The sequence below is a fragment of the Drosophila subpulchrella genome, chromosome 3L (assembly GCF_014743375.2).
Source record: "Drosophila subpulchrella strain 33 F10 #4 breed RU33 chromosome 3L, RU_Dsub_v1.1 Primary Assembly, whole genome shotgun sequence".
NCBI lineage: Eukaryota > Metazoa > Arthropoda > Insecta > Diptera > Drosophilidae > Drosophila > Drosophila subpulchrella.
The window spans coordinates 12,134,598-12,149,877 of NC_050612.1; the positions used below are offsets into that span (position 1 = coordinate 12,134,598).

The following is a 15,280-nucleotide window of genomic DNA, read 5'->3' on the forward strand; positions in this document are numbered from 1 at the left end:
TAAACCCACCCTAAATTTCTCAATAAAGCGTTATGATTGGTTCAGGTTGCTCTAAAAGTAAGCTGATGGTAAAAGTAAGCTTTTAAACAATTTGAAAAATCATTTATCAATACCGGTAGAATATTTGTTATCGGTTTAGCAAAGCTTGGGGCTAACTTTTTTCAGATGGGAAAGACTGAACAATCATCTGATGCCCGATTTAAATAAATTAATTCACTTCTGAACAACTTTCCATTTATGAATAACAATTAATAATCTTTATAGTGGTTTCTCCAGACTCTGAGAATATTCAAGTGATTTATTGATTTTTGTGCGTTCAACAGAAACTTTCCAAACTTATCACTAATTAACTAAAAATACGCTTGTTTCACATGCTTACAATTACATAATAATGCATTAAAAGTCTTCAATAATAAATACATTTAGTTCAAAACTCAATTGAACGGAATGAGGAGGGTTATCTTATCATCATTATCAATTACAAGCCGGCGTGGAGCGTCTCCCGGCTAAGAAAACTTCGATATTCAAATTCCACATGTTAACTAAGGAAAGGCTCTGGGGGAAACAACATTGTTCTAGAGGGGGGAGAACATACGACCCGGAAGGCACTACATATGGTAGAATGCGTAGCATAATACGAGGAAATGGGGGGAGGGAGCTGTAAAGGGGTAAAAATGGAAATTTCGAAATAAAAATATCAGTCGGTATGGTTGATTTCTGCATGTTTGCTTTTCGAAGAACGGCATCGATAAACTGATGTGGAAGAGCGTATGGCTGTGGGAATCGGAATCAGAGTTGTTTCTTTTCCTTCAGCGGTGCGTCCTTGGAGGGCTCCTGGCCTGCGACGAACGTCGTCCTGGAGAAGGGATCCACACTTGCATCCCTAAAGGTCTTCTTCTGGCTCTGTAAACTCTTTGCCGCCGACGTTGCGGCAGCGGTGGGCGTGGCAGCCGTGGGTCGAGCATTATTCAGATGTGTCTGGCCTCCCTGGTGACCCAATCCGCCAACCATCGACTGGTGAAAGCGGAAAGAAGCCGGTGCAGATGTTCCATTGTGTAATAACCTATCCGATTCGGAGCCAAATATGTTAACCGATGAACTGTCGCTCAACGGAGCATCCACCCAGTTGCGCTTTACGATTAAGGCCAACTGATCCTTGGCCTTGAAGATCTGCTCAATAATCCCATCGATTAGAGAGCCAAGTGTGTCATATTCATTGGGCACCATTCCATCGACGCTGCTCTCGAAATAGCTGAACATGGGAAACCAAACACGCGTCCTCTTCGAGTCGCTTTGCATGAGAGCCTGTGGAAAGAGAAGGGGTTTAGAAAGGTTATTCAACCAATATCGTATAAGTACTCACCCTATTGTTCGCCAGCGTATGGTAATAGAGAAACAGGCGTGAGGTGATATAGAAGGCAACGAACACATCGATTGAGTAGTGCTCATGGGCAGCCAGGATGAAGAAGATTCCGAACATGTTGAGCAGCCAGGTCAGCGTGTGCAGGAAGTACAGATTGCGCGGCGTATCTGGAGGAACAAAGTCAGGAGGTCAGTACGCTAAAACAGATACTAATAAGTATTAAAACTCACACTCAGTGATAAAGAAATTGAGCAGGGTCAGGGCCACCGTGTGACCACTGAACATGTAATCGCCGCAGGTGCGCACACCCTGAATGGACATCCCCAGGCCGCTCCAGATGCGATAGGCCCGCGACATCCGGATGATCAGGGCACCCACCATGTCCACATTGGGATCATCTATGGCAAAGTCCTTTTGACTGCACTGCAGATGCGTTCCCGGCACGCTCAGCGAGGTGATCAGCATGGTGACGCAGCGCAGCAGGAAAACCGTGCCCGCCAGAGCGAAGAATCGCCGCAGAAGGACCAATCGGTACTTGTGGAAGATCAGGACGACCACCCAAATGGTGAACAGCAGCGAGCCAGTGATCTCGCACATGTTGAAGGCCCACGGAATGTGTGGCACATTATCCAGGAAGATATCCGGCAGCGGCGGATAGCGCTTCATGTCCGGAACCCGCTCATGCACGATAACCATCGTTAATGAGGTTATCCAGGTGACCACGAACGAGTAGCCTGCAAGTGGGGAGAACAAAAAGCTCGGTTACTATGCGGATCCAAACTGTGACCAATTTAGGTCTGCACATGGAAAAACAGTTGTGAAATCGGCAATTTGCTACCGTAATCTAGTAATCCTAGACTAAAACGAATTGAATCTTTGAATTGATTTTTTTCGTATTTTTTAAACTGGATCAAATGATATGTGCTTTATAGACACTTTAAATAAAAGAACATGCTTCCTTATCTAATGAAGGCTTATAAATTGTAAGGATTGCTTTAATAACTTTTTAAAGAAAAAAAGAAAAGGATTCTAACACATCACTTTCAATACAGAAATAAAAACTGAACAAAAAAATTGATTCACAATGATGACTAAAGCACAAGAGATCAGTGCATATATAAGTACAAAAGTACACTTTGCGATTTTCTGATAGTCATCTTTGTATTATAATTGTACTATATATAAAGCGCAAACCTTTATAACAAAGGAACGAAACATTTTAATTTTTATTGTGGATGATTTTGGCCCCATTTCAAAAGCGATAAAAGTGTTATATTTACTACCTAAGCCAAGAATTATCTGTTTATGCCTTTATCTGCCAAACTGCCAGACTTATCTATAGAATTGGCAAAAGAAAACAAACACAGCCTGTAATGATAAATGCATTATCGAAAAAGAATGGCTCTGATAGGAAATTGGCCTAGATAAGTCCATTGTTATGTCTGGACTTTGCTCATTTTAATATTAGATAGTTTGCCAGCAATTTCGAACATTATAAACTTAAATAAATACTAACTACTACTACTAATAACTACGAATTAATTGAACGTTTGTATCCACAAATCTGTTTATAGAAAATATTTTTATTTTGAACCAATCAATTAAGTGTGCCTTTCTAGGTACTTAATAAAAATTGAAATGCAATTGACAACTGTGTTTATGTTTTGTTTTGTCGCTAAACTTTTGTAGATTTCCCCGTAAAGTAAGTCAGCCGTTTGAAGGGTACCATAAACAAATCGGAATTTGAAATTTAATGCACGCAAAGTTACACAAAAAGCACACAAGCCCACACAAATAATGAAAATAGTAAGCCAGAATGAGAGGCGAGATTCCCCATGAGTACATGTACAAATAAATGCGAGCGGCGTCTCCACAATAACCTTCAAAATGCTCAATATAAATAATAGTAAAGCGCCCAGAAACTATAATTAATATTAGGGTGACGTATTAAGGAACATTGCATGTGAACTTGTTGAGAAAGCCTTTTATTTTTGGGTTATCAAGTGTTATTTTTGGGTTGGCAGTGAATACCTTATATAGAGTTCAGTTCGGGAACTATACTTGTAATACAATTATGTGCTTAATAAAATGTATAGCGTGCGTGACATTGAACTTTGAGGGAAACCAATTACTTTTGGGTTATCGCCAAGGTAGTGATTGGATTTGTTATGCATTAGAACTGCTGAGAATAGCTGAGTAATCTTAAAAAGAACACAACTATCAGTTAATTATTTCCTATAATCTATAGAGTTTATATTATTTAAGTTATGGACATTTTGGCATACCTATTTAAACTATCAAAGTGAATGGAATATACTATCTATTTCTAGGTTGTCAGCCATAGGATATGAAAAAGAAAGCGAAAGTCCGATAGTGCAGAACTATTTTTAAATAGTGACATATGGATATACGAAAGCTTGCCACAGGAAATGAGCAATTTACTGCCTTTTATTTTATAAATCTGATATCTGATAAACTACAAGTTGTATTGACGTATTATTCACCATATGCGTATGGTTGCCTTACTTATAAGGCATTCCCATGGGGAAACCTCTTATTTCTCGGCTATCACAGGGCAAGTTTATGGCTGAATTGCGCCATAGCGAAAAGCTCTCGAGAATTGGCACACGACCGATAAGCCCGGAGAAGCAATCAATGGACAATTGACCCTCGTAATTGAAGGGGGGGCAGGCTGAGCGGTCTACTCACCTAAGCTCATGGCGGTCTTGAAGTATTCCGGCGGAACATAGCGTCCGCCCATGCGCAAATAGGTATCGCAATCGGACACATAGCTGGGGCACTCGACCTGCGGGCAGGGGCACGTGGATGTCGATGGAGGACCACCGCCGCCGGCGGTGGTGGTGTTTAGTGGCATATAGACGGAGTTGCCGCCATGGCTCTCGATGCCCAGCATCACGGACTCCGCGGAGCTGCTCTTCACCAGCAGCTGTAGTTTGAGCGTGGCGAGCCAGAATTTCTTGAGCTCCCCAAAGGTGAGTTTGTAGCCCAGGCGGTAGCGCAAATCCCGCACATCCTCCTCGGTGAGGGAGAGCAGGACCTGGCCGTCGATGGCCTCCAGGCGCAGGCAGTCGAGCAGGATGCGCGAGAAGTGCTCCGTATAGCAGGCCCAATTGGACACATCCTCCGTGGACCACTCGGCCACCAGAAGGGGATCCACGGGCTCCGGTTCGGGTGATCCATTTGTCAGGTGCTTGTCCGCCGGATCGAGGTAGTGCGTCCGGGCCTCCGGATCCGTCGATATCAATCCACCGCCCTCGGAACGTGGCTGAGTCACCGGATCGCCAATTTCACCGTCGCACATCGCGCTTTCTTTTTTCCGTTCGACGTTCTTCTCGCCTGGCTGTTTTTTTGTTTTTGTTTTTATTCAATTTAGCGATTTACCCAATCCAAACAATTGTGCTGGCCAAAACTCAGGCGGAGTGCATCATTATCTCACTGCTGGCTGCTGCGACTGCGGCGCATAATTATCACCTCACTTATTGCGCGTCCAGCGTTTGTTGATGTAAAAGCACATTTAATTTGGTTTGGTTACTTGTAAAATCCAGACTGCTCAGTTTGTTCCGACCAGAGAGCGAGCGAGAGAGCAGAGCAGAGTGAGCGGCTCTGCAGCGGGCGGGAGCGAGATAACAACGGCGAACAGCTGACCGGGGTGTATCGATAGCAGGTGGTCAGCCGCATTGGTTATCGATACGCAGTTACTAGGGGTGAAAATAGCAGTGTTCACACTAAAAAATTGGTAAAGCTTGTCATTGTACTTAACTTTTGATAAATTAAAAAACTGGTACTGCTATACTTTTATTATTAAGAAAAGTAATAAATTTTAATGTCCGTAAATTTTAACTACATATTTTTGGGTATTCTTTAAAGGTGTGAATTTCTTTTATATAATATAAGCATAATTATAAGCAGATTTTATAAATTTTTTTTTTAATTTGATTATAAAGTCTTTCTAAGTTATATTGGATATATTTTGAATAACTTTTAATTTTTGACAGTTACTAGAAATCAAAAATAAATGAAATGATTTATGTTTTGAAGTCACAGCTATCTGAAAATGAAAATTCAACCGGCTCAATAGACGATCCGCATATTTTTTGTTCAATTTTAAAGAGTTAAACAGTTTGCATCACATCACCGCGTGTCTGAAAAAAACCACTTTCGATTAATTCGCATCCCAATCGAAACGGTGCGGGTGTGAAAACGTTCGCGAAGCGAATATATCGAGGCGACGGCGTCGTTTGCACTTTGCGAGCGGCAAAGTTTTTTTAGTTCCCGTGCGAAATTTTGGGCAGAATTAATCCTCGAGTAATATGAAGAAGGCCAAGCCGCTGCTGCACGACCATCTGATAACGATCCGAGTGAAGAAGGTGGGTCCAAAACCGACGAACTTCCCCTTCCTCCCCCCGCCCGCTGCAACGATAGCCGGCAAATTCCCTTGAAAAAAAAAACCGAAAAACCCTTTGTAAGGGCGGCGAATTTGGGCAAGGAAAACAAGGTTAGGTCGCAGACTGCCCGCATCGTGTGCTAATTGCGCTTCTGTTTCGATTTCAGTACCTCGAGGAGCACATCGGCGAGACCTACCTGGATGTGAAGCAGATGACCAGGGAGTTGATGCAAAAATATCCGGAGTACTCGCGACGCAAATTTGGACCCTTCAGGCAGTTGGTGCATCAAGGTAAACAATGGGCAAATTGTGATTGAAAACCTATGATAACTATCAGTTTGAAAGGTCCATGTCACATTTTTCTGTCATACGAAGAAAGTTAAGTTGGCCCTGGAAAGGTTTTTAATTGACATTCTGATTTAATTTGATTTTATATCGATAATCGATTACCTATTAGGAATGTCATAAAATATTTTCCCAATTCTTCCAGCATTTTCCATCATCTCGGATAGCTACAACTTGGACAAGGTAAGCAGCTCGGAGGACGATTGCATCAGCGAGGAATTCGAGGCACCACCCACCAATAGTGTGATGAACAATATGATGAACAGCCTGTACAGCCAGTCTGTGCCAAGGAAGGCATTGGCCGCCAAGCCCATCAGCGAGCCCATCGATATATCCAGTGGGGACGAAAACGACGATGACTCCAATACCAACACCACCAACGGAGACGGGCCTACGCCTCCTCAGCCTCCAGCTGTTCAGCCCAACGCTTTGAAACGCTTGATGGAAGATCAGCCGGACACAACAGCGGCTCCTAAGAAATGTGAGTTTTTATAAAAAAGAAGAAAGATCTCGGTTTAATAAGAAGTTCTATTAGCAGCTAAACCGAATACCCATCAAGGCGCTGGCCCGGAGTCGGCACACAAATGTGAGTGTTTCCTTGCATTACCCCTCGAAAACCACTTAAGTCTTCCCATTCAGTTCCAACAGGTATGGGTCATAGGGGTAAAAATCACTCTGAGGACGCCGGTCAACGTAAGGATCATCGCAGTGCGTCCAGTTTGTATCAGCAGCTGCATCAAAACCAAAACCGGGACCGCCCGCGGAAGTACAAGAAGGAGCTGGAGGTGCAGCACACCACAGAAAGTTTCCGGGACATTGGCGGAATGGATAGCACCCTGAAGGAGCTGTGCGAGATGCTGATCCATATTAAGTCGCCGGAGTTCTATTTTCAATTGGGACTGCTGCCCTCGAGAGGTCTTTTGCTGCACGGTCCGCCAGGTTGTGGCAAAACCTTTCTAGCCCGTGCCATAAGTGGGGTATGCAATATAAAAGAAAGTTACTTTGGTATCTTATTTAGATCCGTCTTCCCTCTCCCCATAGCAACTCAAAATGCCGCTGCTGGAAGTGCCAGCCACGGAGCTGATTGGTGGCATCTCTGGCGAGTCGGAGGAGCGCATCCGCGATGTCTTCGAACAGGCAATGAGCTACTCGCCTTGCGTGCTCTTCATCGACGAAATCGATGCCATTGGCGGCAACCGCCAGTGGGCGTCCAAGGACATGGAGCGGCGCATTGTGTCGCAGCTGATAAGCAGCTTGGATAACCTAAAGGCCAACGAGTTTGGTCAGTCTGTGGTGGTCATTGCGGCCACCACACGTCCCGACGTCCTGGATCCCGGTCTACGCCGCATTGGTCGCTTTGATCACGAAATTGCCATACACATACCGTCGCGCAAGGAGCGTCGTGAGATCCTGCGCATCCAGTGCGAGGGCTTGTCCATTGATCCGAAGCTTAATTATGATAAGATTGCCGAACTAACTCCAGGTTATGTGGGCGCTGATCTGATGGCTTTAGTCAGCCGTGCAGCTTCAGTGGCCGTAAAGCGTAGGTCGATGAAGAAGTTCCGTGAACTGCACGCTGCCAGCGAGAAGAACATGACCACGGTAACTCTGGACGACGATGAGCCCATCGAGGAGTCTGGTGACAAAGCTAAACAAGAAACAGAGGCTGAGCCAAAAGGTGAAGAAGAAGCTGAAAAGGAGGCTGAGACAGAAGAAAAGGCGGATGGTGACAAGGAGGCAACCGATAAGGAAAAATCCGAGGGCGACACAGCCAAAACCAAATCCCCCAAGAAAGCGACCAATGGCAAGTCACCTGAGAAACCAACGGACGCCGCCATGGAGGTGGATGAAGAAGAGGCTGCCAAAGAGCCGGAAAAATACGCAGAGCAGCAAGCAAACTCCTCCAACGACGAATACTACGAGCCCACGCTGGCCGAGCTGACCAACTTTCTGGACAATCCTCCCGAGGAGTTCGCTGATCCAAATTTCTGCCTCACTCTTATCGATTTCGTGGACGCCATAAAGGTAATGCAACCTTCGGCCAAGCGCGAGGGCTTTGTCACTGTTCCGGACACCACTTGGGATGATATTGGAGCCCTCGAAAAAATTCGCGAAGAGCTTAAGCTGGCTGTATTGGCGCCAGTTAAGTATCCAGAGATGCTGGAACGCCTTGGATTGACTGCTCCTTCGGGCGTTTTGCTATGTGGTCCGCCAGGTTGCGGCAAAACTCTTTTGGCCAAGGCTATTGCCAATGAAGCTGGCATTAATTTTATATCGATTAAGGGACCCGAGCTTATGAACATGGTGAGTTAAATGAGATCGGTGATGTTTCCTACCTAGCTAATGAATATATCTTTCTCCAGTATGTTGGCGAAAGCGAGCGCGCTGTGCGTGCCTGTTTCCAGCGTGCCCGTAACTCTGCACCCTGCGTCATCTTCTTTGACGAGTTCGACTCCTTGTGTCCCAAACGATCGGACGGTGGCGATGGGAATAATTCCGGAACCCGTATAGTCAACCAGCTGCTTACCGAAATGGACGGCGTGGAGGAGCGTAAGGGCGTTTATATCTTGGCGGCGACCAACAGACCGGATATCATTGATCCGGCTATCCTACGACCTGGTCGTCTGGACACCATTCTGTACGTGGGTTTGCCCGAGCAGAGCGAACGTGCAGAGATTCTAAAGGCCACCACAAAGGTAAATTTTTTTTTTTCATAAGTAATTTCATTTAAAAATATGATTTCCTTTTTTCTTGCAGAACGGAAAGCGTCCTGTGCTGGCGGAGGATGTAAATCTCGACGAGATTGCCGCACAAACAGAGGGCTACACTGGCGCAGATTTGGCAGGGCTGGTTAAGCAGGCCTCTATGTTCTCCCTACGCCAATCTCTAAACGATGGCGACACAAATCTCGACGATCTGTGCGTACGCAGCCAGCACTTCAAAGAGGCTCTGCAGCAGTTGCGCCCCTCAGTTAACGAGCAGGTAAGAATGCCTCAAAATATTCTTTTCTTTACTCTTGCTAATTGTGTATTTTATTAACAGGATCGCAAAATATATGATAAACTGCGCTTGAAATACGCTGCACCTAGGGTACCCACCTTTGATGATAAGTAACGCTCTCAACAATAATGGATTTGTTGGAATAGTCGATAAGAACACTCGTAAATCAATTACAATGTGAATTTCGAGGACTAACGTATGATTTTCAATACAAAAACCGTAATGTTACCCAAAAACCAAATAATTTTTGAAATTGTAAGCCTACCATTTGAAATGTGTAGAGGGAAATGCATTTTGTTTTTGAAAGGTTTTCAGAGTTTTGAAATATATCATTCATTTCTACACTTTTTTATTCATTTCTTTTTTATTTTTTATAGTAACTTGAAAAATTGGTTTCTAATTTTAAGGAGTTAACCTTATAATTGACATGTCTGTAGGATTTGAATGAAAGGGGCTATTTCAGTTGCGTTTCATCGCAGTTAAAGTTGGCCTACACATTTAATTTAAAACAAATCTCTTACACGTTCGCACTAATCATAAACAGAAACTTATTAGCTTAAAGAAACACCCCTAGTGGCATTGTGGATGAGATGGGAGGTTTGCCATGGCTGGTGAGAATAACGCCATCGCCACCCCCCCGTCCATCACGACTGAGTCCTGATCGCTTTACAGGTGGAACCCGAGGTTCCAGTTGCCGGGGAAAGAGTCCGGCAGGCAGGGCCTGGATTCCTTCAGGCAGGGCAGGCGGTTCACTTGCCTTGAAACCCTTCTGAATTCGGAGGATTTCATCGTGGGTCGCCCGAACCGTGCGCTTCGCCCGCTTCTTCTTGGGCTTCGACTTGGCACAATCGCCACCTGCCGCAGTGGACTCCTCCGTGGATGCAGTAAGGGTTTCTGTTGCCACACCTTCATTACCCGCCTCGCATCGAGGCGGACGAGGCAGTTGCGGCTCATTTTCACGGACAATCTGAAGGCGCAGGTCATAGGAACGCTTGCACATCTCCCGAATGCCGTACCAGCTCTCGTGTCCAATTTGACTGATCATCTCCACCGGTGGTTGAAAGCCGAGCTCCCGCGATGGCAACTCCATCACCAAAGCCATCGGCACCTTTAGCACACCATATACATAGTCCACAACGGATCCGGCAATAGTTCTCTTGGTCAGACAGCTTATGCTACCCGTTCGGTACTCTCGTCCGTTGTAAGATTTAATGGCACTCTTGCCGGAATTCGCTAGTGAGCTCAGTTCCCGCCAGTACAGTGGGTTATCACGGCAGTAGCCCCATGGGTACATTATGCTCTGGCCATACGAGTGCAGCGACAGAAAGAAAAGCAAATTGGAACTCATCCGGTTGAGCATGTTCCTCATGGCTCGCGTTTCGGGCTCGGAAAACGGACATTCACCTTTGTAGGTGTTGCGGTTGATCTTGCTGGGTCCGCTGTTCCAGAAGATGTCGTAGTTTCGGTTGCAATCGGTGCCCACAAATTTGCTGGATTTGTGGGGCCGCCGGTTCTTGCGCCACTTGGCGTTCTGAGGATGAAGGAGTGGACATTATGTTAGGCACAGCTGCCTCTTTTAATATATGCATAATACAATAAAGATAATCTATAATTTCGTTAATTTAAGATAGTATGTAATGCTTGCCGTTAAAAAAAAGGTTAAATATTAAACAAATATTTGAATTTTTTAAAACCTAATTGAAATATTAAAAAATATATTAGTATTTGGTTTTAACTGAAAAGGTAATATCAAATCATTCTTAATTACGTTAAAATTAATGGATCCTTTGCTTATTTCTAATAAAATTTACCTTGGTGCGGGAGTACTCGTAGCCATCGGGATTGACCAGCGGAACGATGATGAAGCGCAGCTTGCGTAGCACCTCTATGTTCCTGGTGTATCGCTCCGTCAGCTGGTAGATGCAATTGAGGGCCGTGGAGATGGTGATCCATTCGCGCGCATGTGTTCCCGCCTCTATGAAGACGGTTTTCCGGCAGTGCTCACCCTGATGGACCACCGGAACAGTGGATTTTCCATTGGGAGCGATATCGAAGGATCGCGGCGCTTGCTCCCGGATTAGTGGGGATAACTCCACGTTATCCGAGTTCATCCAGTTGATCTCCAGAGCTCGAACTTCCCTCTTCTCGTGCGTGAGTCCCAAGGAGTGCATGCGCACGAAATGGGGATACCGCTGGACCAGGTACTCCATATACTGATTGATCTGCTTGTACTCCAGATAGGTGTGCAGGATGTCCGGCCGTGGGATGACCATCCGGCGCAGTGGCGTTATGGGGGCATCTCGGCTCCGGTCCTTTGCCGTCTGAGTGTTACGTTTGGATATGGCCGCCATTATAGAGAATACAAAGGATTTTAAAAAGAGAAACAAAAAAGAAAAACGTTTTATCACTGCAGAATTTAAGAATATTGTCTAACGTATGGTTGAGACTCAATTGAAAACTGAGACTTCGGTCGGAACTGACACCTATGTAGAATTAGCCTGGCCTGCTGGGTGGGATTCTCACCTGGCACTTGATGTTCAGATGAAGCCGCTCGACCACGAGCAGAGCGAGCCGTGTGCTCTGCTTGGGTTTGTCTTCCATTGTGCGGGCCTAAACGGCGGTCGCCCGGTTTTTGTACCACTAAATGGCAAAAATCGTACTCCCACGGAAAGTCCAACTCCCCTTGAGTTGTCCCTGATGATGCACTTCAAAAAATGTACTTCTAAAACAATGTTGGAATTCATTGAATATTTTTTAATGGTTTATTTTTAAATACAAACATATTTTGAATTTCTAGTTATCATAAAACATGTGTCACCCACATTATAAGGAGAGGAAATCAATAAAGACAGAGTTCTTTAAACATAAGGCGGTATTATTGTTTTGGAAATAATTTAGAAAGCTTATATTTTATTAATTTTAATCAGTAAATTCTAAATTTTATTACATGTTTATGGAAAGAAATGTATAATTATAACTATATAGAGAGCACATTAGTATTTTAAGTTTTTGGATTTTTTCTTTGAGTGTTGAGTTCGCAGTGGGTAAATGGGACAGCGACAACGTTTAATAAGTTGGGCACGGTAGCATGTAATGCGGAATTGGATTTGGATTCCGGCTCGGAATCCCCAGCCTGGCTGCAGCTGCCACAAAACGCAAATATGCTAAATGTCAGACAGGAGGACGGGGTTGCTTGACTGGTGGGTTTGGAGCAAAATCGGGATAGGGAATAGGAGCAGGAGCAGCGGCGTGGGCGTCCAAAAGCACAGAAGGCAACTTCCAGGGAAAATAAACAGGGACTCCTGGAGCTGGCGTGCAGCCTGGGAAACGAGCAACGATTTGGAGGAGGAGCGGTTTCGGTCCTTCTCCGGTTAAGCGTTTTACAGCGAAGTTCATTTGTGGATCTCGGCTTCCTGATTACACTCGACTGCAGGGAAAAGAAAATACAATAAACTTTATATTGAAATAGTTACAGTTATCAATGCTGGTTTTAAATAACTTAAAAAATTATGCTATACATTAATAATAATTTAGATAATCTTGAAATCCTATTATACTCGTACAATTTCTTGTACTTCACTTGAACAATATTTATTTATCTATAAAGAAGCTATGTAAGCAATATATACCGTAAGTGGATAACTACCTAACATTTATTATTCGATTATGAAAATTAATACTGAAATGTATTACTTTATTATAGGATTATTATAGGCCTAAAAGGCCTTAAAGGCCTGTACCTAATTGCTGATCAAACGATTGTTCCTTCTTATGATGCCCATAAAAATATCTTTCAAGAGTTCCGCCAACTTGTTGCGGAGTGTAATATATTTCTTATGGCTTGGCAAATGTCATGTCAACGCAAAAGTCAAAAGTGCGCGGCAGGTCGGTGAGGACCACACACAAAAATTCATACAACTGTAGAGCCGTATCCTTAACTGAATCCATATAAATTGGTATAAATATGTATGGCATATCGCGGGAGCAACGCAACCAGTTGATTTATACAGGAACCATGTTCGTGTTGATTTTCATTTAACGGTCTTTTAGTCAACTTCCTGACACAGTGACTGCCATATATTTACGTCTGGCTATGTCTACATAATACATTGTTAGTAACAATTTGTTACTACTTTCTCAGTTGAATACCCTATCATTATAAACTTAAACTATTATTTCTTTAGTTTGTTAAGTAGCTCAGGGATTTTTAGAGATGGTTAGGTTTTTATATTTTAAGGTTTGTTTATTACAAATGCGAGTGTTCATGTACATATTAGTATAGATTTATTAAAGTAAACACTTTAATTAAATAAAGAGAAATGACACATTTCTTATAAGGTACTAATGACTCCTTAAAAAAAACTTCCTTATTGGATGCTTTTGTATTTTGTATGAAATGTTCATTTTATTTAAATCAGTAAATTCCTTACCTTTTAAAACCCTTAACCCCTTTTATTTCAGTGTAACTTGGTATAAACACGCAAGGTCCCTTACCAAATGGATGAATGGAGCAAGTGAAGCCTTTCCCAGTCAGTAAGTCAGTCGGTTGCTCGCCCTCCTTTAGGGCTAAAAGTTAAAGGGGAAACCCTTTTCAAGTATGCATTATGTCATTAGCATGTTGGCAAATAAAAAGGGCCAAACTTTGTGGAATTCTGGGGCTTTTTTCCTGTTGCTAGCCTGACGGCTGTCTCCTGTCTTCCGTTCGAGTTGCGATGACGAAATGTAATGTAGCATAAAACTGTTTACGAATTAACAAAATTCCAAACAATTATGCCCAAACAAATTCGGATTTCCTGGGAAAGTTTTTCCCTGGACCTGCCCCAACAAGCTGCATTTTTGTCATGTGGCAGGGCAATTTAACTTTGTGCAATTTGGCATAGTTTGTGAGGCAATATTCTGATTATTTTGATTACTGTGCGAGCTCAACAAGATTTTCCACTCCACGAGCCAATCAACACTCTATTAAGAAAACATAAACACAAGAAAAAATTATTTTACACAATGACTTAACCTTTAAGAAAACCTAAGTTATTCGCTTCAATATTCATATATTCCATTATTTAGTATGCACGATACTGCACAAGTTCAGATCAAATCTTTTTCTTGAATTGAAAATCTCTGTATTGATCATCTAAATTTATTTCTGTGCACTCCGCAGTTCCGTTCCCAGGCAAAAGATTTCAGATTTCATGTTCATGGTTAAGGCCAAACGCATCTATTGTCATCAGAGGTTTTTCAGATGCAAATAATCCCGCCAAAAGCGCGACCAAAACAAAGTCATGCCTTGAGCCGAACAATACCTAAAGCCAAGTAGATCTCTCCTTATACGAATCTTTATAAGCCTTTAAGTTAATGCGATCGCAGAGCTGAGATAGTGAATTAATTTGCTGGGGAAGGTGAATGCCCTTTGGGCTGCTGTTAGATAATAATGGTGGTTTCTGGACCCGGCTAATAAATAAACTAAAATGACTTAGAACTCGTCTAGAGAGCTGGCATTAAGCCGAGTGGAATCCATTAAGTCAAAGAAGTCGCACAAATTTTAAATTTAAATTATTTTAGATAAACTAGTTCCACCGGAAATATGCGAATGGCGGCTTTTTTGTTCATCTCCAACTGCCGAACTCCCTGTCGAAAGCCGAAATACTGCAGGCGGAAGTGCCTGAAGCTATGGCCAAGTGTTATAATTACACACAAAAGCGAACCGAGCCGAAAGCAAAGTCAAGTCGAATGAATTCAAATATAAATATCAGATGATGAGTTGGACGTTGAGTGACCTGGCTTCTGGCGGCGATCACAATGATGATCTCTTGACGAATTAATGAACTCATAAATGCGTATTTAGACGGTGGATATTGATGGTAACTGTAATGAACCTAACCAAGCCATTGCTTCCGGCTATTTTGGGGGCTCGTGACCTTGTCCGTTTTTGGCCAAATTCGAAAGTTCAGTGCTCCAAAGTGCGGCCCATCTCCATCTGCGGATAAGACACGATCACATCTTGAACTTTCAAATCGAATCCCAACAGAACACTCATCATCATGACATTAGGAAGCCGCCAGCATACGGGTTCCTCTATAAAAACCAGAAAATAAACGAGCAACGGCTTCAGAATCGATTTACGAATCGCCATATGCGGATGCAAATCCACAAAATAAGCCAGAACAAAT

At 43.4% G+C, this 15,280-nt stretch overlaps 3 protein-coding genes across 4 annotated transcripts; 1 reads left to right on the plus strand and 2 right to left on the minus strand.

Annotated features, from left to right (window-relative positions):
• Positions 1–257: 257 nt before the first annotated feature.
• On the minus strand, positions 258–4,963 carry LOC119552878 (sphingomyelin synthase-related 1). Its single transcript, XM_037862778.1, has 4 exons — positions 4,073–4,963; positions 1,594–2,097; positions 1,364–1,530; positions 258–1,305 (listed from the first exon to the last, which is right to left on the minus strand). The coding sequence occupies exons 1-4, from the start codon at positions 4,683–4,685 to the stop codon at positions 790–792; spliced, it is 1,800 nt and encodes a 599-aa protein (XP_037718706.1). The 5' UTR covers positions 4,686–4,963; the 3' UTR covers positions 258–789.
• A 628-nt stretch (positions 4,964–5,591) lies between these two features.
• LOC119554231 (nuclear valosin-containing protein-like) lies at positions 5,592–9,377 on the plus strand. Of its 2 annotated transcripts, none has more exons than XM_037865061.1 (9): positions 5,592–5,751; positions 5,936–6,059; positions 6,259–6,594; positions 6,649–6,699; positions 6,753–7,090; positions 7,155–8,417; positions 8,477–8,809; positions 8,871–9,095; positions 9,156–9,377. In XM_037865061.1, the coding sequence occupies exons 1-9, from the start codon at positions 5,695–5,697 to the stop codon at positions 9,225–9,227; spliced, it is 2,799 nt and encodes a 932-aa protein (XP_037720989.1). In that variant the 5' UTR covers positions 5,592–5,694; the 3' UTR covers positions 9,228–9,377. The 2 variants fall into 2 exon arrangements, with proteins under 2 accessions (XP_037720989.1, XP_037720990.1); XM_037865062.1 differs by having other exon boundaries at positions 6,652–6,699.
• A 193-nt stretch (positions 9,378–9,570) lies between these two features.
• Positions 9,571–11,575, minus strand: LOC119553589 (carboxypeptidase B). Its single transcript, XM_037864039.1, has 2 exons — positions 10,925–11,575; positions 9,571–10,644 (listed from the first exon to the last, which is right to left on the minus strand). Exons 1-2 carry the CDS (start codon positions 11,462–11,464, stop codon positions 9,670–9,672), a joined length of 1,515 nt encoding a protein of 504 aa, XP_037719967.1. The 5' UTR covers positions 11,465–11,575; the 3' UTR covers positions 9,571–9,669.
• Between the last annotated feature and the right edge of the window lie 3,705 nt (positions 11,576–15,280).